The sequence below is a fragment of the Serpula lacrymans genome (assembly GCF_000218685.1).
Source record: "Serpula lacrymans var. lacrymans S7.9 unplaced genomic scaffold SERLAscaffold_10, whole genome shotgun sequence".
In the NCBI taxonomy this organism is placed as follows: Eukaryota; Fungi; Basidiomycota; class Agaricomycetes; order Boletales; family Serpulaceae; genus Serpula; species Serpula lacrymans.
In genome coordinates this window covers 842,842-869,903 of record NW_006763299.1, presented here as the reverse complement: position 1 = coordinate 869,903, position 27,062 = coordinate 842,842, and the positions used below count along the sequence as shown (strand labels likewise).

Sequence of the window (27,062 nt, the reverse complement as noted above, 5' to 3'; positions counted from 1 at the left end):
ATGAAGTCTTTAACATCGCCGTTCTCATAACCTTGACACTTCGTGCTAGATTGTGTTCAAGGCACTGATCGTCCTACATACAATGATTCGGAATGGCGCAACCGACAATGTCCTATCACACCTATCTTCTTCAGAAGTATTGCGTTTGCACAATGTCTCTTCAGGAACCTGGGAAGGTTCGTTATATGTTGTCATAGGACGCGTTACTGTCTTTCATACCTGTCCTCGCATTCAGGTTATAATGCTCCGCAAAATCTACAACTCTATGCTATGTATCTTGACTCTCGAATCCGTGCCTACCGCGACCTCCAGCACGATGCCATTCGTGTTCAGGCGGAATCCAATCGTGACATTCGTTTACAGAACTCTCTAGACGAAGAAGCGGCTTCTTCGCGGAGCAAAAGTGCGCCCAAGTCGAAAGGGACCACTGTCCCTCAGAGAAGTAAGACGATAATGGGAAGAAAGCTTCGAGTGATGACGGTAGAAAAGGGCTTGCTTCGGGAAACTAAAGTAGTGCAAAAAATGATCGATGCTGTGGTCGAATGCAGGGTATTTAGCAATTTGCCATCTCTGCACGCCTTTGCGTTGTCAGCTGAGATTACTTTTAGTTCTATCTTGATGACCTTGAAGACGAACTCACCATTACCGCACTTCGAATGCTTGTGAAGGATCTGCTAATTTTGTTCCAAGCCGGTAATGAAGGAGTGATCAATGTTTTAGGTACGGTACTCTCACACCAGATCAACCATCGCTGATCATTCTGTAGAACATTATTTTGAAATGTCACACGTTGATGCCGAACAAGCACTAGCCATTTATCGTCATTTTTGCAAGCAGGCTGAACGTGTTGTAGAGTATCTGGGGGTAGCCAAAAAGCTGCAGAATCTTCTTAATGTACCGATACCCAATTTGAAGCACGTAAGTTGGCCTCCATGGACGTATAAACCTCACCGGGTATTAACATAGATGTCGTCGATAGGCTCCCGTATCTCTGGCTGGTGCCTTAGAAGAGTATCTCAACGACCCAAACTTCGAGCAAAATAGAATTGAGTATAAGGCGAACAAAGCTGCAGCTGATAAGAATGGTAAGGCACCGGTAAAAAAAGTCCCATCCTCAGCACCTACGGATAGCAAAGGTAGGGTCTCATTCGCTGTTAAAATGTTTCACCATGCTCATCAAAAACTTAGAAGCATCTAAAGTGGCGACATCCTCTGCCCCACCACTTGACATATCATCCTCGACGTTTTCTTCACCTCTTGCTGGTTCTAGCATTAATAAGGCAGAATCGAGCCAGGCTATCGTAGACTTCTTCAGCGCCATAGAAGAACAGCCGACTATATTCAACCCTCAGACGGGAAGGTATGGTTATTTCAGCATCATTTCTTGGTTCCTTTGGCTTATATCAAGTTCAGCCCCACCACGAATAATTTTCAGCAGCAAGCAGCTCACAATCCTTTCGTTCAGCGCCAATTTACTGGAGCTCTTGGAACTCAGCCATTTGGTATGCAGAATCAAATGCACCCGCAGGCTACGGGTTTTCCAGTAATGCAACAACCTTTCCAAAATCATTCAGATTCTTTTGGATTTCAAGGTCCTCAGCAATCGATACAACAGTCGCAGCATCGTCCGTTTTCTTCTTTCTTACAGTCGCAGGTCACTGGATTACCGCCGGTCCAGTCGCCTGCCTTTCTACAGCCACAAGCTACGGGTGTGAATCCTTTCCGTCAAAGTATCATGTTACCCCAGACTACAGGTATCCCACCTTTCAATCTAGCGGGTGCACCCAGTCTTTCAAATGCGTTGCAATCCCAGCCATTTGACCAGACGCAATCCGTGCAGATGGGACCTTCACGCTCTCAGTTCTTGAATTCTGTGCAATCGCAATCACAGTCTTCCTCCCAACAATCTTTCTCAAAAACATCAGAGTTATATCCTACTCCTTCGTTGAACATTCAATTTGCTCAACCCGATGCAATACGAACTTCGAGTGATCTACCCGCTCGCCCGGCTTCGACGCCTCTTAGGTCATTTGCGTCTTCCCCGCCACCTATGCAGCCTGTTAAAACGCACCAAACGGGATCTAGAAATCCGTTTGGTGCTCCTGTGGCTCCTCTTCCACCCGTTCCTAAACCGCCTACACTGATGGAATTGGCTATGGGTATCGGAGGCAATGGAGTGAATGTTGGCACGAGTATTCCTCAGTCTCAGCCTCAACAGCCACAGCAGACCGGGACGTTTGGTGGCTTCGACAAACGAGGTGTTGGAGCACAGTCAACGATTTCCAATGTTGCTTCATCCTTTACGCTCGGTAACAAACCTAGCAGTAACTCGGCTACACCTTTTGCAGCGAGTGGCTTTGGGTCTTCACCGTTAAATGCCCAGGCGACATCTACGACGACAAGTTCGGCGTTTTCAGATTCCTTGTTCTCGTCTTCGCTATCTGCACAACCTACCGGCGCAACGGTGACATCGTCAGCTCCTTCCATCTCAGCTGCTGCTCCAACTTTGAAACCGCAGATCACGGGTTTTGGTGGGCTCAAACCATTCAAACCATCATCTTCTTTCGGTGCTTCCTTGTTGGAGTCACTTCCTCCAATTCCACAGTCCGGATCTACGACTCCTGCTATGACAGGAAGTAATCCTTCTTCATCAACTACTACTGCTGGTACTCCTGCAGCAAATGCATTTGGAAGTAATTTCTCTTCATTGCAGCCGCAATCCACTGCTGCGGGAGCGTTCAATGCCCAAGCCACGGGAGCTGGCCAATCAACTTTCCCTTCTGGTATTGGCGTTGGCCTTCGCCCCCAGGCTACTGGGACATTAGGCCCTGTAAATCCTTTTCGAGCATCTATGTTCCCTGCTTCCACAGGTAGTTTCGGGTCACCATCTTTTCCTTCTACCTCCATGCCACACTTTGGGGCCTTTGGTGCGAGCGAAAACGGTATGACTGGCAATACGATGAGCGGATCTGGACTCGTGAGCGGCGATTTTTCTCCAAATTTCGGTTCTGGGGGGCAGGAGGCCTCAAAGCAATATCAGCAGACAGGAGCCGCCTCGTTGATCTAACAGTACATATACCATTTTTTGGCTGCTATTGATTTCACCATTCTTTTGTTATTCCTTCGTTCATGTTCTCGTTATCTCATCCATTCTGTTCCCTCTACATTTTGGGTTTACCAAAGTCACACCAGTCTCAAAGGAGACGTGTAATCTAATTTATACTTGTTGCTGCCTCACTTCTTGAATATATTAGAGCCAGCATTGTGTTGGTTTAACGGAAAGCTCGTGGACAACATCAGTCGCTGAAGCTTCGTTCCGGGGCTCCTCCCCGCGAATTCCAGCTGTTCTCATGGAATGGGCACCCTCGGATATGGAACTGAATTTGAAATGGGTAGATCACTTCAGAGGTTCAAAAAAATGGCGCTATTGGCTGTTGAAGTAAATGGAGAAACATACAGCAACAGATTACACAATATACTAATTATTTTTGTGTTTTACCCATAAACTTGAGACTACACTTTTAGCAGTTGTAAACAAACAGTAAGTACAGTGGAATAGTAAGCAAAGGATGTGAAGCAGTGTAGTAAGAATGGAAGGAGTGAGAGAGCATGAGCAACAGAGTGTGGGTCAAAGCCAGGAGCTTTCCAGCCCTGACACAAGCAGAACTGAACCTAAGAGCCAAGAAAATGAGTGATGTGAACCAGGAACTAGGAGTGACGACGACGCAGAAGAGCAAAGATTGGGGCCCAAAGGTTAGGAGGAGGTGCTTACTGAGATGGTTTCTTAATGGACAGGAGGCATGGTTAAGCGAACAAAGTGGTTATGGACCACTGGAGCTGCTTGGATATAAGGGGGCTAGAATTTGAGAGTGTTTGCAAAGGTAGAGGGTGAAGGTATCACAACACAATGGGATCCGCACCCGTGTACAGTGATTCTGGACCTTCTGGGCATGCAACCAATCAGTATGCTTTCCAAGTACGCCTTGGTAGCTTAGTTGGTAAAGCACCAGACCATGAAAGCTGGAGTCCCAGGTTTAAGCCCTGGCCAATGCATGTTTTCTCATACTATAAACAAATGTCATAATTTGTCAGAAGGCATTGCTTGACCAGCGTCCATGGACCTTTACTATGTCAAAAGGAAGGCCCTGGAGCAGATTCTCCAAGGTTGCTCCAATTCCTATGCTATGGCCAAGTATGGGGTCTGTCCCGAGGGCTGTGACAACACCAACAAAATTCTATCTTGGGGCACTGGAGCACAACCAACTACAACTCAATAGTAGGAAAGGAAGTGTACAACCTATCAAAGGAGGGAGGTTGTCTTCACTAATGTTGGTATACACTAGGAGAGGACTCACTGAGTCCTTCCCCATGTATTGCTCCAGTATATATACTACAATACATGAGGTACTATACAGTAGATAAATAAAGTTTAAAGTCCGATGTCCAGCATGTGACCAGTCACATGTTGAGTCTAGACACTGGTCAGGTGATGCATCATATGATTGGTCATGTGACTTGGAAAATGAAGAGTAAAAGTACAGAAAAGTGAAGCATAAAGTAGGTGCTGGTATGTCAATTGTAACAGCAGCACTTGTGACCAGCTCCAATACACGAGAGAGTTGTAGCTAAAAATAAAAGAAAGCAGTGCAGCCAAGAATGGGTGTAGAACCTGGTAAAAGCAAGAATGAGGCTGCTGGGATTATGGCCAATGACATGAAGCCTGTCTTAGATGAAATGCACAAGGCACTATTCAGGACTGCAGAGCAGACAAAAGACAGGGCAGAGCATAGGCACTCTAAAACACCTGACTATAAGGTTGGCAACTTGGTCTGCTTAGATATTGACCACTTAAAATTGAAATATTGGCAGTCTAGAAAACTGACCAAAAAGTGGATTGGCCCTTATCGGATTAAGGAAGTCAAGCCAAATGCAGTAGAGCTGGAACTCCAAAATGAATGAGGGTAGTACCCACGGTCAACATTAGCTGTGTAAAACCCTATAAAGGGCCACTTCCAGGACAGCGTATAGACTGGCCCAGACTGGTTGTAGTCACCCAGGAAGGTGAAGAAGATTTCAAAGTCAAACCAGTGGTGGATGCACACTTAAAACATGGAAAACTAGAATTCCTAGTCCTCTGGAAAGGCTATGGAGATGAGGACAGAACGTGAGAACCAGAAGCCCATCTAGACAATTCCCGTGATGCTGCTTGTGAATTTTATTCTAAGAATCCCTTGGCTCCTAGCATTGGGGGCAAGGTCCTATGTTGTATAATAAAGCATTTGAAAAACACTTGAAATATAGAGACTTTGTTTCTTAGCATGTTTCTAGAAATAACATTGGACATTTTTTGTTCAATGTTTTTTCAATGCTTTCTTAAGAAATATTGGGGAAATATACAAGATATATTCTTGCAAAACATTGGTAATTAGTATTGCATCTACACTGAGTGGAAAAATGTTTTGTAACAATAAATTTTGGATATTTTCCCTAATATTTTATAAGAAAAGATTGAAAAAATGGTAGGCAAAATAACTCCAATGTCATGTAAAGAAACATGGTAAGGAACAAAGTCTTTGTTTTTCAAGTGCTTTTCAAATGTTTCAATATAAAACATGGGATTTTTCCCCAAGTGTAGGAAACTTAGAAAAATGGATTCAAATATTTTTAATTCCCTTTTTCAACTTATGTCCAAAAACTTAACTGCTACCTCCGAATTTGGTCTCGCCTAGAAGTCAAACCTTAGGATGGGGGTAGTGTTATGATACACAATTTTTGGACTTTCAACTTTCTTTCTCCTCTTGAACCATCTTTATTCATTTTCAGACACCTGCAGCACTTTTCTTTCATTTCAAACTCCACTTCATCTTTTCACTTTCTTGTGGAGATATAACCTTGTAACTTTGAATGGTGCCTTTCCTGTAGTCAACAACTGTTTGACCTTATATGTTACAACCAAGGTTTTGATACTCTGGCACACAATTCAGACAAGCAATTGTGAGGGAGTAGGAGTGGATAAACCCCTTAGTGGTAGGACCAAGTTAGTTGTGGGTAAACAACAGGAGAACTCGCTGAGGAGTCTCCTGGATCTATTAGAGTTTATATACTAATACAAAGTGTTTGTACTTATGTACTATACAGTTGATAAAAATAGTGGCTGATGATGTCATAGGGCACAGCCTGTGTCTGTAACAACCAAGAGCTAGTTACTCTGGCGCACAACTCAGACAAGCAAAAGAGTGATAAGGGGGAGTGGTTACCCCTTAAGATAGGACCAAGTTAGTTGTGGGTAAACAACAGGAGGACTCGCTGAGGAGTTTCCTGGATCTATTGAGGTTTATATACTACTACAGTGTGTTTGTACTTATATACTGTACAGTTGATGAAAGCAGTGGCTGATGATGTCAGAGGGCACAGCCTGTGTGACCAGCTCCACTTCATGAGAGACTTATGGCTAAAATAAGAAGAAAGGCAGCGCAGCGCGAGAGGGTGGAGTTTGAACAAAATAGAAAGTGCCGCTGTCGATGATGAGAACTGTTGTTAGAAAAAAACACACACAAAACAAACTAACACACAATCCTCCCAGATTCCACAGAACTTGTTTATGGGCTTTGCCTCCTAGAACAGTGGAGTGGTCTGGTTGTTCGTGGGGTGGTACGTATAACAATCCTTCAAAGTAAAACCCAGAGATGTATGGGTGTGGGTTTTGAGGAGGAGGGATAGTTGGAATATAGAAAGATAGGTGCTTTGTGGCGAGTATAGACGAGTACTACCTTGCTAATTGTAGCACAAGGTAGGTTTGAGAATGACAATGTGACGAGGTGACAAAGTTCCCAGTGATAGCAGGCTCCTGACGCACAGACTGTAGTGCTCAGAAGGACTCTAATCGAAAGGGATAACAATCACTTTCAAAAAGTGACAAGTGACGGTGACAGCAGTTAACAGTGGTAGCAGTGGGAAGTGTTGTGACCACACTGGATCACAAGTAGTAGTGAGTAGTGAACTTGAGATTAGAGAAGAAGTCCGGATTCGAGTTCTTGTTTTTTTAAATTTTTTTACAAGGTAAAATACAGGGGTTTATATAGTGAAAGAAAAGTAGGCTATGCACAGTATAGCTGTGCAAAAAGAATGAGAAAGAACATGAAGGAATGTACACTGACAAATCCTGCATAGGTAGTACAGGATAAGATTGTCAAAAAAAGGAAAAAAAAGGGATAGAACAATGAATGCTGTGAGTAATGTCACAGGTTTGTACAGCCATAAAGTAAAGTCCAATAGCAAAAAGAGAGCAGGAAAATCATGATGTCATGGGAAGATACAGTAAAAAAAGGGCAAGGCAAAACACTATTAGTATCAACACAATTCCTTTATTGTCATCAGGCATTCTAAAAATATGTGTCCATAAAAATGATTCAAAATTCAAAAATAATTGCACTGTAAATGAATGTTCTGCTGAAAAAAAAGAAACTGGAGCCACTAGTCCACCACCTAGTCCAAATCCGACAGTTCCATGGCCTTACCAATGGACTGGTTGTATTGGACCACCTGGTCAAACGAGGGAGGGAGAGGAGTAGTCCCAATTTGGAACAAGTGAGTCCCAGGCAGCGTGTGGTAGGTGTAGCTGTAGCGAAGACGATGGACAAAAGATAAGTGTACCCAAGTGAATGGGACAGCAATAAACATGGGCAACGCAAGGGGATGAACCTTCTCCAGCTCAAAAACTACCCACCCACACTCCAACCAGGCAAGACGAGCGACCAATGTTTTGATAGTATATGATGGTAGATCGACATCATAAAGATGTACCTGTTGCCCTATTTGAACTGGTCGCCAGGGCTTTGCTGATATCAGCAGTGGCACATGGTAGTCAATGGATTGGCGATGGAAGGGAATAGGAAGTGGTGATATCAGAAATGGTGGGGGAGCAAAGAAGATGAGGAGGAGGAGGCTGGAGGTGACGAGGAGGTGAACTAAAATGGGGATCCAGAAACGACCATTGGGTGAGAATACAAACGAGAGTAAGGGACCCATGGTGGGGCTAGGCAAAGGAAGGGAAGTGAAGGAAATGACAAAAGCCAGGGCGCAATACAATGTGTAGCCAGTGGCGACGCAAAAATTTGCCGAAATGCCGAAATGCGGAAAGTACTGAATGTAAAAGCAAAGGTGAGCGTAACTGGATTGCCTAATAGAGGTGGTGCTGATTAGCCACAAGTTCGAAAAAGGCAATATTAATTACTATTCCATGTGGCACTATGCCTGTGTGGCGCAAAGGTGAGTCTTTTTGAATATTCGCTTCGTTATTGACACCTGTCCATGCTACCAATCAACTTTGGTGCATGACACCGCTACAATGTGTTAATCAACTGGGTACTGAATAATATCTTCTTCTGCTCTCCAGAGACCTTGAATGTCAAATCAATGTCAACTCCAACCTCTGACCCTCCAATCTCTAATGTCTCCCTTATAAATGCAGTCACCTTTCAACGGGCCTGCAAACTCAAAGGATCCACCCAGTTTACTATGCAATTGTTCTAGCTCCGGGCCTCCTCTGTTACTTTTGAAACTGTGGACTGTTACAATTAACATACCAGCACCTACTTATGCTTTACTTTTGTACTTCTACTTTTATTTTCCAAGTCACATGACCAGTCATGTGACCATTTACTTTACATTACATTTTCGACTTTTCATGGTCACATGCTAGACATTGGACTTTGAACTTTATTTACAACTGTACAGTACCTCATGTATTTTAGTATATATACAAGAACAATACATGGGGAAGGACTCAGCGAGTCCTCCTGTTGTCTAGCACAACTAACTCACTGCAGCCTAAGGGGTAACCACTCCCCATCATCTTCTTTATAGTGTGTTCCTGTGTGTGCCAGAGTAAATAACTCTTGGTTGTTACATGGGGTTTGCCAACTTCTACCGTTGTTTCATCAACAACTACTCCAGTATCGTTGTTCTGCTCACCTGCCTTACTTAAAAAGACACCCCTTAGAACTTTTCCAACAGTTGTTGTGATTCCTTTAAAGTGCTGAAAAAAGCCTTCATGATTGCTCTGGTCCTCTTGCACTGGCTCCCGGACGCTCAACTAATTGTGGAGACCAATGCTTTGGACTACACTATTGCTGCCATCCTTTCCATCTTGACTCTGGATGGAGAACTCCACCCAGTGGCTTTCCACTCCCGTACTCTTACTGCTCCGGAGCTCAACTACGACACTCATGATCAAGGACTACTTGCAATTTTTGAAGCTTTCAAAATGTGGCGACACTACCTCAAAGGTTCCGCTTCTCTGGTCAATGTTGTTACTGACCACAAGAACCTGGAATACTTTTCCACCACAAAAGTCCTGACCCAGCAGCAAGCCCGCTGGTCGGAGTTTGTCTTGCAGTTCAACATGATCATCCACCTCCAACCAGGACATCTACCCCAAAGAGGGAGACAGCAACTACGCAAGGGTCAACCTGCAGAACTTCTGACTGGTCTTCACCTTTAAGCAACTGGTTTCATCCTTATGGCTTTGTCCCTAACCAAACCTGGTTAGTACTGCAAGCCATCTCCATTATGGACTCCGAAGTGATCCACCAGGACATACTCACCTCCCTGGTCATCAATCCGGTTTCTGCCGCACTCCTCACCAACCCTCCTCAGAATGACCCCTGTTGGTCCACCAACCTCAATGGTTTCCTCTGGCAGGACAACCGCCTCTACATCCCAGATGTCAATGACCTCCAACTCCAAGTACTCTGGGATAAACATGACATGATCACCCTCTCTCCAGCTATTTTGGTCAGAACAAAACCCTGGAGCTTATCTGACGAGAATATACAGTGACTCCAAAAACTGTTGCAATGTTTGGCCTAAATGCCATGTGCAAAGTGCACCATCAACAGGCGTAGGAATTTTGCTTAGCTTTTGTGGGGTTGACAAAAGTACTTGGTCTTGGCTACAAAATGGTTCCTGGGTCATATGATTTGGCCAAGTGGCTGTGAAGATATATGTTTATTTCAAAACAGCAATATCATTGCAACAGTTTTATCACATTTGGTATCAAAGGAGATATCTAGGGAATATCAGTACTTAATATAGTCTTTTTTTGCCTTGAGCACTGCCTGAATCCTCCTAGGCATGCTTTCAATTAAGTTGCAACACTTTGCAACTGCTATCTTTTCCCATTCCACTTGAATCCTCCCCCACAACTCCTCCATCCCATTAGGAGGGTGTTCATACTCTGCAAGCCTCCTCTTGAGACAACCCCACCCATGTTCAATAGGATTAAGGTCAGGTGACTGTGCAGGCCACACCATATTTCTAAAATCCCGCTCATCTAGCCACTCCTTGACTTTTTTGCAGGTATGCTTGGGGCCATTGTCTTGCTGAAAGATGATGTGAGGAGGATTGAAACCATAATACTGCAGGGTGTTCAGCAGCTCATCCTTCAAAATCTGAAGATAAAGGTCCCCATCCATCCTACCATCAATTCTAGCAGCATACACAACTCCCTCCCAAGTCATACAGCCCCAGATCATCATGGAACCTCCTCTAAACTTGAGAGTTCCCTGTACCAATCTATCACTGAGCCCCTCACCTGGCTTTTGCCACACCTATTTGCATCTATCTGACCCCAGGCAACTGATTTTGGTCTCATCAGACTATACAACCTTCTTCCAATCCTCCACAGTCCAGTCCTTGTGAGCATGAGCAAATTCCAACCTAGCCTTATAATGCTTGGCAGAGAGAAGAGAGAGTTTCTGCTTGACCACAGCCTTCATGCCAGTCTTTTTCAAGTGCTGGAAGACAGTGTTTGGGGAAAGAAGTTGGTTAATGATGTTGGTAAGAGCTTTGGTGATCTGGACAGTATTTTCTGCCTTGCAAATGGAGATGAGATGCATGACATGGTGGACATTGGCAGGAGAAAGCTTAGATGGACAACCTCCAACAGACTTTTGGAGCTCAGAATGCTCCTTGAAGTAAAGTCTAGAGATGGTAGAGACATAGACACCAATGGTAGAGGCAATAAAGTGAGCAGTTTGACCTGCATCAACACTTCAGTCACCCCCTAGTCCCTGGCTACTAGCTGTAATATCTTCTGCATTGCTATGTGGCTAATAGCCCTGAAATCCAAGGGATGTCCCAGGCCAATCCCAGTGGGAAAAGCCTAAATACATTGAGATATCCCATGAATGCTAGGATGTCCCATTGGACAGTCCCACTAATGTCACATGTGACAGGTGTCAGGGGTCCACATATCTAGAGGATTGTGAAATGGAAACTGTTTGTATTAGGCTTTACTATTTGGTCACCCGGGTATCCCCCTTCTTTGCAAACAAGGATTATCACCCTATTATCTCCGTGCATCCAAAACACAACCTCACTTCTGCTAGAGCCTGGGAATACGCCATGGACCTAGACAACCTTCAACAATTTTTCCGAGACAAGATTGCCCATGCGCAGAAGCAGTATTAGGGACCCGCAGACACCCGCCATATGCCAGCCCCAGACTTCCAAGTTGGTGGACAAGTATATGTCCTAGCCAAGTACTTCCGCTCCATGCGCCCCTCTAAGAAACTCTCAGAGAAATGCCTGGGCCCCTATACAATCATAGCTTAGGCAGGTACCAGGTCCTTCACACTGAAATTCCCAAAGAGTATGAAGGCCATACACCCTGCCTTCCACATATCCCAGCTCAAACCCGCAACTCCAAACTCCATTCCCAACCGTGACCAGCCTCCGCCTCCCCTGTCCTTGTGAACAGAGAGCCGGAATACAAAATCTCCAAAATCCTTGACTCCAAGGTCAATCGCCGCAGAAAGCCCTGCTCACTACTCTACCTAGTCAGATGGTCTGGCTACAAAGGTACGGACAATGAGACCTCATGGATACTGGCAACGGAACTTAGGAATGCCTCCAAATTAGTCTCTGACTTCTACGCAATATACCCCGACAAGCCTGGCCCTTACTTATGAGGATAGTCCTCCGGGACTTACAACTGGCACTCGGACTTGCAATTACTCGAACTTACTCACCCACTCCTTTCCATACTCACTTGGACTTACTTGCGTGGACTTTCTGGGACCGGAACAGGAGAAAATTGATTCAAAAAAAAAAAAAAAAGAGAAAAAAGAAACTATTGTACAGCTATTTTATATACAGTAATTGACTCAGGAGGGGGGAGGCTACTCACCCTGCCCCTCCAACTCCAGTTCCTCCAGAGCTCCCATCTCTATTTCCTCTTCCTCCTCCTCTTTTTCCCTTTCCTCTTCGTCATCCTTGCCATGCACATCAAAGTCCTTCGTCTCCTTGAAGCACTCCCTGAGTTCCGTGAGCTCCTTCTCTCTCACCTCCAACTCCTCATCAGAGTCCAACCACACCAGATACACTGGGTGGTACAGCGTCTCCTCCCCCAGGTCAGCAAGGAGCTGCCTCGGTAGCCCTCTGCTCCTCCAGCAACACCCCCAGCAGGCCCACCACCTGGGCCAGCCAAACCTCTTCTGACTTCTCCGCCGCGGGTGCCACTGTCTTCTTCTTCTTTATTGGGCACTCCACAACCTCCAATGCCTCCAACTCCGCTGGAGCCCTCCTCTTCCCCTTGCTGGGACCCGCAACTGTGTTCCCCTCCTCCTCACATCAGCGGTTGGCCACCCTGCAATTTGTGCATGCGCACGCCTGTCATCCCCCGCTGCCAGAATGGCACTCTAGCCCCCTGGACATGCAGGCAGAGCAGGGATGCCTGGACTGCATCTTCCCTGCTCCCACTGCCTCCGCTACTTTCCTCCGCTCTGCTTTCTCCTTCTCCTGGGACTAAACTTTTTGCAAGCAGGCAGGTAGGCAGGCAGTGGGGTAATCCTTGCCTTTTTCTTTCCTTTAGATTTTGAAGAAATAGGCACAATTTCCTCTTCATCTAACTCAGATTTGCTAATGGCTGCACCATGGGGACACTTTGCTGATATGTTTCAAGGTTGGCACTTGCTTTTATGTCTGGCTTTGTCTTTACTGCCAGGGGTTTTCCAGTTGCAACTTTAGCTTTTGTCAATTTCTTTGGCTGCACAACAATATTATTGTCATGTTGCACTCCTCACTATTAAACTGGCTTGTCACAGCCTTCCTTTGTAATGCAGCAAGCTTTGGAGTTGGGTCAAAGGAAGGGTGGGGGTCTTGGATGATGGTGAAAATGGACCTGGTTGGAGTTGAAGATGAAGAGTCAGGTGGCATCCGATCCAGGCCGCGATAGTTGACAGACACAATGCTGTTCTTCACCTTCACTCGCAAGCCTGCAAGGTGTTCAGAGTCGCCCATTGGAGGCACACCTTGTATCACAACCACCTGCATCCCATTTGCCAAAGCTAAATAATATATAATCAGTACATACTTTGTAAAATATATTACAATATATGCTCACATTCTGCTATACCTTTTTACTTTACCAATTTCAGAAGATGAAGGCCATCTTTGAGTATCCACTTCTCATCTTGCTTAAGAATAGATATGCCCTTCTTTGCATCCTTGCTGCAAGGGTGGGATACACCCCCAGCAAATTGTGGCAGACAATGTTCTGCTCAGCAAGCTCCTTCAGAAGTGACTTCCAAGGAAATAAACTTGCTGACTTGAAAACAAATCCTTGTTTTGTTTACTGATGGTTAGCTGTGCACACTGATATGTGGTAGTAATAGCTACTCACCCAGGTGTTTGCGCATGGAAGTCCTGATTTTATCAATATCTGAATTGGAATCTTGGCTTGGCTGGACTGTGCTTGCCTAGACTATGCCTGCCTGATTTGAGCTTGCCTGATTTGAGCCTGGCTGGACTACATCTGTAACCCAGTATTTACCAACAAGCCTCAAAATACATGTTTTCTGTGTGAAAATGCATATATTCTGTGAGTCAGAAATGAAAAATTAACACTTAGTAAACAAGACTTTTGAGATGACCAATTGCCTGGCCTCATCTGTGCTTGCACAACAACATTTTTTTAAATACTATGACACCATCAGTTTCAGATCTTACAGTAACAGCATGTGAGACTCACAGCTTCAGCCCACAGCTTTCAAATTATGATCTTAGCCTTTTGTCTTGGTTGACATTATTACCGCACATAACTAATACAAACTGAAAATCATACAGTGTCTCAATGGACTGCAGCTAGAGTATAAAATTTTGTATCAGTATATATACAATATTAGCAAAATGACTAGTACTAACTAAGTCAGTACTTTTCTGCACACTCTTTGTAAATATACGCTTACAAGTACCAACAGTTTTATTGCCTTTGGTGAGGGCACAAATTTGCAGCCACATTGATAAGACCTCATTGTACTGCTCCAGATACTTCCCCTTGAACGCAGGGTAATATAACAATATATGGTTTGTGGAGCAATTAACAACAACTTTGGATGATTCGGGCACTTGGCACTTGCACTCCTGTTTAGCATTCTCCTGGAAATATGTTCCCCAGAGATTTGGGGCAACAGCTTGGTGAGAATTCCTCAAATTATACAGGATGACAACTTGCTATGTTTTGACGCCATTTTGCTCTGCACTCTTTCAGAAAAGCTTATCTACTTGCTGCAAGTCTTCAATAATCTTTTCACGGATAGCATTAGCCATGCACGTCTTGAGGCTAGCAGCAATTGCTACAGTGTTTTTAAGGTGTTTAGGAGCTTTATGGTGGTGAACCAGTTCTTTGATCAAAGCAATATCTGATCAGTTGAGGCCAAAAAGTATTGAGTGCAAGAGATAGAAACACATTAATAGGAAATAACTCTGGTTTTTATGACTGCAGTACTCATCTGTATGTACAGAACAAAGCTTAAAGGAAGTGTCTAACCACTTGCTGAGAGCTATCAGGGACTGGAACTAGTCCAATGTGAGTAACTAGATTATTAGAGAGTACAGAAGGTATACAGTACCTAGAGTCCGATGTGAGTAACTAGAGAATAGGAAGCATTGGACTCTGCAGTACTGTCCGAAGTTTTGTAAACAAAGGTAAACAAAGCAGCCACAAAGGCAAAATAATAGAGAACATAGTTAATACTGAATGATAGAGGAATAGATAGAGAAAGGGATGAAAATATATAGGTAGCATAAAGGTGCAGAATCACCAAAACTAACAACAAAGATATATATAGAAATGGTATGTATGAGCCTAAAAAAACACACACACACTTCTGATTCTCAACCACCATCATGGTCAAATCCCTCTCTTTTACTCAAGAAAGCTCTATCCTTTTATTGCTTGATTGGCTACTCTGGTGAAGCCATTGCCAAGCAGACTGGTGTTAGCCCTTCTATTATATCCAAACTTTGCTCCAAAGAGCATTCTACCCTACCTAAAGCTATTAAAGGTCATCCTTCCAAGCTTTCCCCTACCAATATTTGACATGCCCAATGTCTTATTACCTCTGGAAAAGCTGAAAATGCTGTTAAAGTGACCAAAGCCCTACCAGCATCATCAAGTAGCCCTTTTCATCCAATACTGTTTGCCTTCATTTGAAGAAATCTGGTATAAAGGATGTGGTGAAGTCCAAACACCCCCTTCTCTCTACTAGGCATCACAAAGCTTGTTTGGATTTTGCCTATGCTCACAAGGATTGGACTCTGGAGGACTGGAAAAGAGTAATATGATATGTTGAGACTAAAACCAATCACCTAGGGCCAGATAGACACAAATGGACATGGGAAAGAGCAGGTTAGGGGTTTGATAATAAGCTGGTAGATGGAATCCTTGAGTTTGGAGGATATTCCTTAATGATGTGGTGCTGTATGACTTGGAAAGCAGTTGGATTTGCTACCAAGGTTGATGGTAGGATGGATAGGGACCTTCACCTTCAAATTCTTAATAATAAGCTCCAGAAAACCCTAGAGTATTATAGTCTCAATCCTTATAAAAGTATCTTTCAGCAGGATAATGACCCCAAGCATACCTGCAAAAAGGTCAAGGGCTGGCTAGAGGAACAAGCATTCAACACTATGGTTTGCCTTCATAGTCTCCTGACCTAAATCCTACTGGACATCTCAAGAGAAGGCTTGCAGGGTATGAAAACCCCCCCAATATGATTCATGAATTGTGGGAAAGGACTCGAGTGGAGTAGGAGAAGATACCAGTTGAGGAGTGTCAGAAATTAATTGAAAGTATGCCTATAAAGATTCAGGCAGTGTTTAGGGGAAAAAAAGGCTATACCAAGTACTGATAATAACCAAATACCCTTTTTAATTCAAAAGTGAAAAAACCCTTTCCATGGTGTTGCTGTTTTAAATCAGTTATATCTCTATAGCATGTGAACCAAATTGCATGACCTATGGGGCAAATTTATAGCCAAGAGTATGTACTATTTATAACTCCACCAAAGCTAAGTGCAATTCTCAAGTTATTTGATGGTTATGCTTCATGCATGACACCCAGAGTCAACATGGAAAGGGTTTTTGAGGTCACTGTACCATGTGGAAACGGGGCGTAGAGTTATGCCAACCGGCAGACCACAAGGGATGTAATCCTGAGTATGCTGATGGTTCAGGAGTCAGACTCAGAGAATATCTCCTTTGGAGACACCGGAGTTCTATTTTCCGGTACGGATATGACAGCAGCAGGTAGTAAGAGATTGGCGGAGGAAGGTATGGTGGAGGGTGGTATGAGGTTGGTGAGAGGTCAGCAGCAAGTGATAGAAGGTTGACAAGCAGACAGGAGCAAGTGGTAAGAGGATGAACCTCTTGCAATGCTCACTTAGGCTGCTATGAGAGCGAATAGATAATCAGAAAGATGTTTCAGATATGGTCTGCAAAACCTGCTTGATGGAGAGGATTAGCTCAAGCATATTGAGAAGGCCGCTGGGAGGTTTTGATATAGGTGGGGAAACAGTTTGCAATTGCTCTTACAGGAGACAGAAATCTGTTCCTTACTTAGAAATGCTATGTATATACAAGGCGGCAAGGCTCAGCCCAGAGGGTACTCTTACTGGCCCAGAATGTATCGACAAACAAGTCCCCCTTAAGGCCCTTACGTAATGATTGAGGGTTCTACCCGACCTGGTGAATGACTGTACATAATATATTCTCACGCGACCTACGGTTTTGCCCACAGGGCCTTTGCTATAGGTAGTTTGACGTGAATTAGAAGCACTTGCCAGCCAATTTCTGCAGTGTAGCACATAACATTTATTCTATATCTAGACCAACTAGGTTGCTCAAAGGCAATATACTATTCATATTGATAATGGGACCCGATTTCTAAGCAGACTTCGTCCAGCCAGCAAGTTCGATCGCAAAGGCCACTCCCAATTTAGAGAACTCAAGCATGTGAGAAAAGCTAAACTCATCTGAAATGTCAATACGACTGTGAAATACATAAACATCAGTCCGAGCACACTTGAAGATCATGTTGGACTTACTCATTCGTACTATGAATATTCTTGTGGTTGGAATTCTCAAACGCAGCCTCTGTTTGTAACGTCAGCATCCCACTTCAGGAAAAAACAGGAATAGAGCCCTAACCGATAGAGAAAACGCTGGGGTATCCTGCCTTGCCCCAGGGAGCACTAGTACCAGGTTTAAGTTGTAAATAAGGATAATGAAAATATCGTTTTACTCACTGATCACTACAGGCGTAACCGCACTTTGTCAAAACATAGGGAATGTCTAGGTATTTCTCCACGAGTTGCTTGTTGAATTCAGTCAGACTAGATAATGATTAATAATGGTAAGACAACTCTACTGCGGCGACATACGCTGGATTGGTATAGTCGGTGATGACGCCGAGTTCCTCCCTTGTACCTTTCTTGATCCATGCCGTCATATCAAACTGCGGTAGGCGTTAGCAAGCTAGAAAATTGAACGTCGCATGATACACATACCTGGCTCATTGCATAAACGTCGACATTACGATCCTCGTAGGCCTTTGCTACTTGTTGGGAACCCAGAAGACCTCCTTCCTGGATGGATATAGGGGTATTAAGAGACGGAGTAAGTGCGGGGTAAGAGATAAAATAACCTCAGCGGAATACCAGTGGAACTCGATTGGTCGAACGGGACGGAAGTCCGCGGCAAGCAGCGCACGGTATGACTCCAAGATGGTCACACTTCCAGAACCATCATCATCAGCACCTATATAAGCAATATGTCAAAATATACACTAAATCTTGACATGAAACAAGTACCCGGTGCAGGCAAGAATGGCCACATGTTAGTGCTGAAGGGCGTTGACGTCATCTTCGAATAGCACAGTAATGGTCACACTCACCTATCTAGGTGGGCTCCGATTATGACAAGTCGGTCATCGTCGGCAGAGGACCCATTAATTCGGACAATCTATATCCCAAGTGTGAAGCGGAGTGACTATACAATGTTACAGCTTACAATAGTGTTCTGAGCCCAAGAATGGGGGAATTCGTCAATTGTAATAAGAGTTTGAAGGGAGGATGATGCAGATTCTACGGTAATCTTAGCATAGAAAGTTAGAGGAAGTACGAACAAGTCGATACAGAACTTTCACCTCCTTGATCTTGGAAAAGAGCCATTGCTGACTTTGTTTTCCGGTCTGGAGTCGACATAACTCAGTCAGTGCAATACTACATGTCAAGAGCCAAAACTTACATCGCTGCGATAATCTAAAGTTTGCAAAGCGTCTCAATTATGTGCGAAATGATAGGACTCGTGGATGACATACATCTTGTGCGATAGCTGGAAAATTTCTCCAGATTCTTTCTCGGTCCTTCGGTTGAAAGCGTCTTGATAACTCTGGTGACCTGCTCTGCAGCACTGATGGGCGGGTATGCGGCTGCTCAAAGTATCGAATTGATGAGAATGAGTTGCGTGACGTGGTAATACACTTACATGTAGCTTGAAGCCTTAAATGAGCGTAAGAACCGAGATCCTGTGTTTCGGTGCTACAAGCAGACGATTTCAGTTTAGGAAAGAGCCGCAATCAAAACTTGTGATGGCAAACTTACATATCGAAGAACTTGAGACCTTGCGCTTTCGCCTCAATCTGAAATGAGCTGTTAACACGTGAAACAAGGAAGACACATATAATAACCTTCTCGAGCTCAGTCATCCAAACGGGCTCCTGTCCTTCCATCTGAACAAGTCGCTTCTCGCTCAGATCCAGACTGAAACCATCGTGTTCGACTTTATAAGCTTGTCCATTTAGCACCACTTGTTGATTGCTGTTATGAGCTAACAAAGGGTTCGCAGCAATAACGCAACCCAGGGATAACAGTAGAACAGCAGATTTCATGGTAGATTATACTCAGTGAGCGTCGAAGTCAAAGTTGATACACGATGTGTACACGAGTCTCTGAGAGTCTTGGCCCGGGACCCACGGGCTGAGACGGGCCTTGTATCTAGGCTCACCAGCTACCTGCCATTTGCTGATAGTTGTCACGGTGTCACGGTATCCCCTTTTCAGACTAGGTGTATTTAGTTAGTCATAGTGTATACGCTACATCAACGCTGAGAAAATCCGGTTCCACGTTGAACGTTGGGCTCTGAAGCTTGAAACTTGAAGAGTCAGTTATTCCCGGACCCGTAGGTTCCCATTTCGACATTGATGCTGGTTTTTTCAGTGAACCTTTTAGTTTGACTGTACGCTTTCACGTAATACTACAATGTACTACATAAAAATTGCTTGAAACAAAAGGCATGTGAGGTGACGGTCTCCAGGCCTGCCCTGGAGGGCGATGGTATTTATTGAATATTGGGCGAACTGTGTGGTCTCTTCTCAGTTTTTTTTTTTTTTTTTTTTTTCACATTAAAGTCAACATTGCTACCAAGCGATCACATTTGGCTAGGGGTTAAAGATAGCATGGCCCTCCAGGGCAGACCTGGACCCAACCCACAATCAACTTTTCAGTAGAGCATTTGAGTAGGCTCAGAAGAACTGGATAGTTCAAGGCATGTGCATGCTTGGGTTTATGTCATCATGTACAGTCAATGACTAAAAGCTCCGGGACAATTACTGATTTCATTATCGAAATGGAAACCTGGACCGTTGGGTCCAGGAATACCAAATGACACTACTTAAACAAAAGGTTATTTTTGAAAGCTCGAGTTTGAATATTTGATTATCGAACATATTGTTACTAAGTTCGCTTGGACACAAGACAGGCCAATTGATTGAAAACATAAGCCCAGTAACTAGTACAAGGTCATTCCAAAAATGCAGCAGTAGAGTCTACAAGATCTAGCGTACAACAAGGTCACCGCGAATACAGTCAAAATGAAATCTATATCGAAAGCATGACTGGTGCTTATGCCCAGCGTCCAAGGAGGGCCATTATGCCAGTTCCACACAACATGCTAACTAGCGCATAGGCAAGTTTGCTGTTTGATGCATTTATCATGTCATTATTGAAAAGAAATTCGTGAGCGAGTAACTGTGAGAGAATTATGCGAGGGAGTTAGTCTGCTGCAGTAGATATGGAATAATACATCAATTAAATTTACCTCAACTAGGCCGGTGTAAAGAAGAATACCGGCACTGAGAGAATCTAGCACACCACTGACAATAGAAGCAGTCGTGCTGTTTGGGTTGTAGGTCGTCTTAACCCCGAGCCCCGCTGCAATTCCAATAGGAGTCGTGATACCGTACAGAAGAGCTGCACAGATGGGAACATAATTCAACCGTTCTGGAAGCTTCATAAAAGCGAGCCGCGAGCCGAGACCAAGACCCTCGAACATCTCTGCACAGAACGTTAGCAGAATATCTGTTTCCTTCGAAGCTGTCAGACTCACGGTGGAATATGATAACGACGAAGAGAATCTTGAAATCAGGATCAACTGCAAGAGTTAGACCAATCAAAACACTAGTCCCAGATAGCAACGTCAGATATGGTCGAATAACACGGCAACGGATCTAGTACCTGTGAAGTAGGACACCGAACTCCAAGATGAAGATTCCTATAACCTGAGCGACTGCGGAATCGTCAAGACTCTTTTGCTGTCTGAGCGCTTCTTCATCACTCTGAAGTTTTTCTGAATTACGATCGTCGCCAGAATCTCCTTTGACATGTTGACTTTCTGGGCCGTGAGCAGCATGGGATCCTACGTTATGGCCGTGAGGATCTAAGAATCAAAGTACATAAGATAAACCTTCGAGAGAAGGGGATTGTATTACCATGTTTGATCCCAAGAGCGGCAAGCTTTGCGGATCCCCACCGGAAGGCGATCAACTCAACAATAAAGATGGAGAATAAACTGAGCATAGCAAGTGCAAGCGCGTACGGCTATCGATACTAATATGAGTGTATGCAGCAACGCCGAATACGAAGAGGGGCCCACGTATTGTTTCCAAGCGTCTCCAAGACATGACGACGAGAGTTCTTGCAACGCGGGGTCAAGAAGATGGATGAATGCAGTCGCAATCTATATGGTAAGCGATCATCAGTAGATGAGTTGGAGAAAACTACGATGTACTCACGATAACTCCAGAACCAAAATATTTTGCGAACCTGGACGCGAGGATGAGTATTCCTCTTATGTGGGGATAGGAGTCACGTAAAGTACGCACTCAAAAATGCCTTGAGGAACATGCAGCCACCTTGACCGCCTTGCGAGTACTGGAAACAAAGCTCCAAACATCGATCCGACCAGGATGATGAATACGGAAGCGATACGCAATCCAGAGTATGTGTCAGCGCCACCCCCTGACCCACAGGTGTTCGTTGGGGATGGACTTGAAGTTGTAGTGGATGACATGACGAAGGGGAACACAGGCGACGTTTCCTCCAACGGTGGGCGAGCGTATCCGTGTTGGGGTGTCTCTCATATATAAAGCATATTGCCGCGAGGTAAAAAGATGACTGCGAAGGTCCTCGCTAGATCGATTACGAAATGTGTATTTACCTTTGCTTGTCCAAGGTGCTGCACTTGACAGGGAATCAGAGTACCTCCCCAGTCGTGTCTAGCATGACAGGAGAAACTTGCAACTGGAGGTAAAGCTTTACGGTAAAACGCTATGTGGGAAAGGGTTTGGCAGATTGTGCCTTGGTATCCCAGATATCTGCAACTCCACTGCGCTTTGCTAGTCATATCTCTGTTCCACTGTTCCGTTAGTCCCGAGCAGAGATGCAGGCATCATTGAAACAGTCAACTTAAGGAAGAACCTCAGCCTAGACTCTACTTGCTCAAGTAACCTGTACACTATGTTCGTCCTTTACAGTCCCAGACCCTGGCACAACTAAGAAAGACGCCACCACATCGGGGAAACCAACTGTTATTGAAGTCAAAAATACTTGGGACTCCAACTCACTCTCGCCTTCTATTCCATCAGTCCACAGGGCCGGAGAAGGCACAATCGTGGCAACCGAATCAATCGAGAATGGGGTCTAAACGCATCACATGTCGTTTTCCCAAGCAACCTGTAAACCACATCCACTTATTTGGAATACCTATCGTCATGTTTACTCAATGTGTCCATAATGGCACCTCGAGAACCACAGGTGAGCCTTCAAGTGATTCATCATGATAAGTATCGATTTCAGGAGATTCCTATTCAGCTTCTGTCAGAAGAAAAAGTTGAGAATCCCATTGCCACTATCGATCGATCGATCGTCGAACCTTTGGCAGCCGGAGGTCACCCAGGTTGTACCCTGTTGTAACTAGTTATTTGTATGGTCACGAAGGGCACGGTGTGATGAAGTGGGATATCTAAAGTTTCACCACACATAAAAAGCTAATACATGAAACTGTTGCATTACGGCGGAACTTGTCACATCTGTGATGTCATTTTCTTGTTGGGACTTGAAATTGCAAATTCCTGAATCAAGACCAAGAAGTTATATTGAAGCGTAGAAACTCACAGCGCCAGGTAGCATACATTAACCATTAACTCATTTCCTCTATTTTGGCTCTAGTTTTCTGATCCCTCGGTCCAGCTCCATCTGATTTTGGCACTGATTTAGCGCAATCCATTCGAGGGTTTGCACCGTCTACGCCCGATAAGATATATTCATCATCGATGACCTTTGAACGTGCGATAATCTCGTCAGCAAGCTCCTGAAGTACGGCAGGGGCTGTAGCCAATTGTCGAGCGGCGTAATAGGTTAGCTTCAAAGTGATGTGGTTTTGTCGGGGCGCCAAGGCACCAAAAACTGCCTCCGCTGCTGGCTTAGACTTGTCAGAATCCTGAAAAAGGCCTGCTATATCTGACAATGCCAGAACAGATGTAAGATTCGGGTGTCCGTCTATTTGCACATCCCTAGCACACGTAGAGCCACCATTGTCTTTCATATGAGGCGTTGACGGCAACGTGGCTATTTTACAAGGTCGTACGATATTTGCGACGTCACGCAGGAGTACGGAGAAGAACTTTGAATTCATCTCCCCCTTTATGAAACAGGTTGCAGATACAAGAATTAGATCCATCCATAATGCGAGTCAACAATGAGGAGACTTACTGCCTGAAAACGGGACCAAACTGCAGTGACAACTTCACTTAGGGAGGTATAAAGAACCCTTGCTCTGGGGTCTACCAGGAAAGGGATGAGATTGGATATGATCCGTCGAGTTTCACAGAAGTTTGAATCTTCTGGGTCAACTGATGACAAAGGCGAAGCAGATAGATGACGAGTCACATACGCATACGCTATGCTGTTCATTATCCTCAGGAATGCAGCCACAAACCCAAAGAATGGTACTTACAGGATAGCGCAAACATTGTACCTCAGCGGAGGGCCATGGAAGTTGGGTTCAGCCATGCTTGCGGGAACGGTAATTGCTTTTGGCTTATGACCGTAACGCCCGCTTGAAGTAAACGTATTCGGATCAAGCGTATTTGCTTCCCACCAAGGCTCCCGTTTATCTTCCTTTAACTCCTTACTGGCTAGCAGCTTCTGAGCAAGGTCACCAGAAGGATCCGCTAACACTTTCATAAAGTTGCTACGCTCTTCCTTATTGAGAAAAGACCACAAAGTATCGGAAGAAGTCGACACTGGGATATGAAGTGGACTGAGCAGGCACTCCACAAGAAGATCTATTGTACGCACTGATGTCTAGATTTTGTAATCTTTCAGCGAGACCTGTGTCTTCATCGCCGTCTGTCTCATCAGGCATGGGAACAAGATCATCTCTCGATGACTGCTCTTCAAAACGCCTGAGTAATTCCATCATTTTGGCTCGTTCTTCAGCCGTCCTAGATGACTCTGATTTAATTCCAGACTCGATCTCTCTCCGATAAAAAGTCTCAGAACATTGAGAGTGAACCTAATATTGTATCACACTCAGTCCAAAAACCTACTGCACACATCAACACAACTAACCTCTGAACGAAAGCATGTCAAGGAACAGTAAGGAATATTGCAAGTGGGGCAGGTGTATCTAGAAAATTGTCTGCGGCAGCTGAAAAGGAAAGAAAGTGAGAAAAGTTATCGTCCGAGAGGACAGCTTGAGCGAACTTACATCCCACATGAAAGTTTGTCTGAAGTCTCTGATACCCTATCCATCGAAGAAACGACAAAATGGAAATATAATTAGATAGATTGCCAACCAATGTCCGATTGCCAAACAAGTAGACCGATGCGTAAAAACTCTCACGATTGATACAGCTGATTTCATAACGATAGACCTCTCCAATGAGTTAGCGTACAGAGCGGAACTACAACTGAGCTTAAAATGTAGTAATTCTAAAATGTAGGGAGACTAGAATATTTGGCTCAGTATCGAGTGTGGCTGGTGTGATAAGTGTGATAGCCCAAGTCTTTGAGAAAATTGGTGTAGACTATTCGGTGGAGTGCTTGCCAAAGAAAAAAAAATGAAATTGGCTAGAAATGAGGATCATTTGATAATAGGTATTGCCTAAGGCCAAGAGGCTGTTAGTATAAGAGTCAGGGAAACACAAAAATTATATATACCTCCTATGTCTTCTCAACAAAGCTCTCGTCATTTTTCCCTCGACGAAATGTATGGTGCACCCATGTTCCAAAGGGCTTATCAACAAGCTCCCCATCCCCCAGCAGACTACACTGGGTACAACAGTCAGGCAAGTGCATCGACAATCAGATATCAACCTCATCAATTTGCCATGCACTATCCCCCACACTTGATGCAACCAGCGCACAATATGCATCAGTATGGACAACCTGGGGTGCCCCTACAACTGCTTGTGCCACTGCCTGTGCAACATTATGTGCAGCCGCCCTCCCAGCCACCCGCAAATGATCAGCCGCCCCCCAGTACACAACGAGTTGGGCCTAATGTGGAGGTCCGTACAGGCGGTCAGTCATGTCTATTTTATTGACATGAAATGTGGACTGATACACCTTGATAGTGTATGCATTCACAACCTCGGTTGTGAATGATGATAGCAAGATGGACTTTGAGGCCACTACCGACATGGACTGGGTTCAGTTTCGGCGCCAAGTCTTCAACCTGCTTGATGGGCCTGAGCAAGACATTCAGCTGGCATATAAGTTGTCGGGTGACACAGGCAAGCCATCACATATGAACAACCACCACGACTTTACAGCTGTGATGGACCGACTTGTAAACAAAGCACGAGTTGCTCAAACACGAGTGGTAATGCTGGAAATCAAGAACATAGTAAGCTGTTTCTTATATCATATGTGAAACACTCACCAAATTTGTTGTTGTGTTAGACTAAGCCAACAGCACCGGTTTCAAAAGGAAAAAAACGAAGTAGGACAGAGGATATACCACCACCCTTGAGTGACGAAATGTCATCACAGTTAAAGGCATTCAAGCAGCTGGAGAAGGCTACTCAGTGCGAGCTGCACCAAGGTCATTGCTTCATTGACAGGCCAAGTGGACGTGATGTCCACCGCCATCTCAGCCATGATGAAATGACCTTGTGAGCCAAGAAGATTGTGAGTTCTTGGGTCCGGTCATTTGTTTCTAGGGTGCTGACACTCAGTATAGTCACTGGGGCAAGCAACAGTCTATAGCGCACCCCATTGTTTGAACTTTAATTGCATGCCCCCAAAAAAAGCTCGTCTATCGCAAGAAAACTCACCCAATGTGCATGTTACAATCAAGAATATTGCACCAAGTGCTTTGGGCTCCTCTTTTTCCAACTTTAGCAATAGATCTACACTGACCCCCCCCTCCAAGTACACAGCCAAGACAAAAGTGTCCTAGTCCTAAAAAGTTATCTTTGCTGCCGCTGTCCCCCAAATGCAAGTTGACACCTGAAGATGGCCCTATTGTCAAATATCCGCCTATTGGGGACTTGGTTGAGTTGATTGATGTCAAATTTCCACACCTAAAAGTCAACCAGGTGTTAAATGCGTCATTTACAGCTGGTGTCCGAATATCTGAACAAGTTGTTATTATGCCCGTCAAAAAGCTGAGCTCTGTAGGAAAAATGGGTGACCAAAGGGCTAGGATCATACAATCCTATGCAAAATGTTGCATCCTGTCAGTCTTTGGGTTAAAAGGAGAGGGTAAGGAAACAGCGATAAACATTGCAGCTACTCTGCAACACTACCACAAACATCCAAAGCATGAGGATGATGATGAGATTGAGATAATTGATCTAGGCTGCAAAGAGGTGATTGACGTGGATGAGGAAGATGAGGGTGAGGATGACCAGGACTCATCATCAGCAGAGGGGGAGGAGGAAATCAACTACTGAACAACATATAATTGAACTGATCTTTTGATTTTTTCAAAAACATTTTCAGCTAGAAAGTAATAGGGCTTGAACATCAGTAAATTTAGTATAAATATTTTATATAATATACTCGCTATCTCTAAACCACCCTCTGTATTTCTCAGGTGTGATTACCAAATATACTGCCTCCCATATCAATGTGTATGGATCACAACCAAGCCCTTCTGTCTCACCAAGGACATAATCACAATTGTTCCTGAGCCAAGCTTTGACAACTGAAAAAGCCTCTTCAATGGGATTCAAATCCGGGGAATAGGAAGGGAGATATAAGAGCCGCATACCCCTGGCCAAATGTTAATAGAGTAGACTGATAGAAAACTATGTACTCACCTGTCCTCAACAAGCTTGCGGATGCCAGGAACTTTATGCAGTGTAGCGTTGTTGATTACAAGCACAGAATTTGGCAGAGGCCAAGGCTGCATCTGATTGAGGACTCCCTCCA

The 27,062-nt window shown here is 44.4% G+C and overlaps 7 protein-coding genes across 7 annotated transcripts; 3 read left to right on the top strand and 4 right to left on the bottom strand.

Annotated features, from left to right (window-relative positions):
• Positions 1-4,656: 4,656 nt before the first annotated feature.
• Positions 4,657-4,959, top strand: SERLADRAFT_440358 (uncharacterized protein; the record flags this gene model as incomplete). The annotated part of the gene is made up of 2 exons (XM_007320809.1): positions 4,657-4,815; positions 4,870-4,959. The coding sequence occupies 2 exons, from the start codon at positions 4,657-4,659 to the stop codon at positions 4,957-4,959; spliced, it is 249 nt and encodes an 82-aa protein (XP_007320871.1).
• A 7,174-nt stretch (positions 4,960-12,133) lies between these two features.
• SERLADRAFT_409869 (uncharacterized protein) lies at positions 12,134-13,700 on the bottom strand (the record flags this gene model as incomplete). Its single annotated transcript, XM_007320808.1, has 6 exons — positions 12,134-12,144; positions 12,191-12,347; positions 12,475-12,598; positions 12,633-12,807; positions 13,086-13,349; positions 13,685-13,700. 6 exons carry the CDS (start codon positions 13,698-13,700, stop codon positions 12,134-12,136), a joined length of 747 nt encoding a protein of 248 aa, XP_007320870.1.
• A 2,023-nt stretch (positions 13,701-15,723) lies between these two features.
• Positions 15,724-15,957, top strand: SERLADRAFT_335519 (uncharacterized protein; the record flags this gene model as incomplete). Its single annotated transcript, XM_007320807.1, has 2 exons — positions 15,724-15,805; positions 15,866-15,957. Coding segments are annotated over 2 exons (174 nt in total), but the record flags the coding sequence as incomplete, so codon positions are not given.
• A 1,269-nt stretch (positions 15,958-17,226) lies between these two features.
• SERLADRAFT_440355 (uncharacterized protein) lies at positions 17,227-19,231 on the bottom strand (the record flags this gene model as incomplete). The annotated part of the gene is made up of 16 exons (XM_007320806.1): positions 17,227-17,332; positions 17,388-17,436; positions 17,491-17,534; positions 17,613-17,675; positions 17,724-17,797; positions 17,850-17,927; positions 17,987-18,099; positions 18,153-18,184; positions 18,236-18,303; positions 18,352-18,435; positions 18,488-18,532; positions 18,589-18,602; positions 18,662-18,772; positions 18,829-18,881; positions 18,945-18,982; positions 19,031-19,231. 16 exons carry the CDS (start codon positions 19,229-19,231, stop codon positions 17,227-17,229), a joined length of 1,173 nt encoding a protein of 390 aa, XP_007320868.1.
• A 719-nt stretch (positions 19,232-19,950) lies between these two features.
• On the bottom strand, positions 19,951-21,731 carry SERLADRAFT_395366 (uncharacterized protein; the record flags this gene model as incomplete). The annotated part of the gene is given in 9 exon segments (XM_007320805.1): positions 19,951-20,068; positions 20,086-20,369; positions 20,440-20,675; positions 20,728-20,798; positions 20,856-21,057; positions 21,110-21,218; positions 21,274-21,357; positions 21,413-21,443; positions 21,503-21,731. The coding sequence occupies 8 exon segments, from the start codon at positions 21,688-21,690 to the stop codon at positions 20,244-20,246; spliced, it is 1,047 nt and encodes a 348-aa protein (XP_007320867.1).
• Positions 21,732-22,701: 970 nt separating this feature from the next.
• Positions 22,702-24,435, bottom strand: SERLADRAFT_473000 (uncharacterized protein; the record flags this gene model as incomplete). The annotated part of the gene is made up of 7 exons (XM_007320804.1): positions 22,702-22,731; positions 22,794-23,319; positions 23,391-23,583; positions 23,635-23,923; positions 23,979-24,195; positions 24,252-24,330; positions 24,391-24,435. Coding segments are annotated over 6 exons (1,324 nt in total), but the record flags the coding sequence as incomplete, so codon positions are not given.
• A 412-nt stretch (positions 24,436-24,847) lies between these two features.
• SERLADRAFT_440352 (uncharacterized protein) lies at positions 24,848-26,581 on the top strand (the record flags this gene model as incomplete). The annotated part of the gene is made up of 4 exons (XM_007320803.1): positions 24,848-25,205; positions 25,259-25,530; positions 25,587-25,798; positions 26,059-26,581. The coding sequence occupies 4 exons, from the start codon at positions 24,848-24,850 to the stop codon at positions 26,579-26,581; spliced, it is 1,365 nt and encodes a 454-aa protein (XP_007320865.1).
• Between the last annotated feature and the right edge of the window lie 481 nt (positions 26,582-27,062).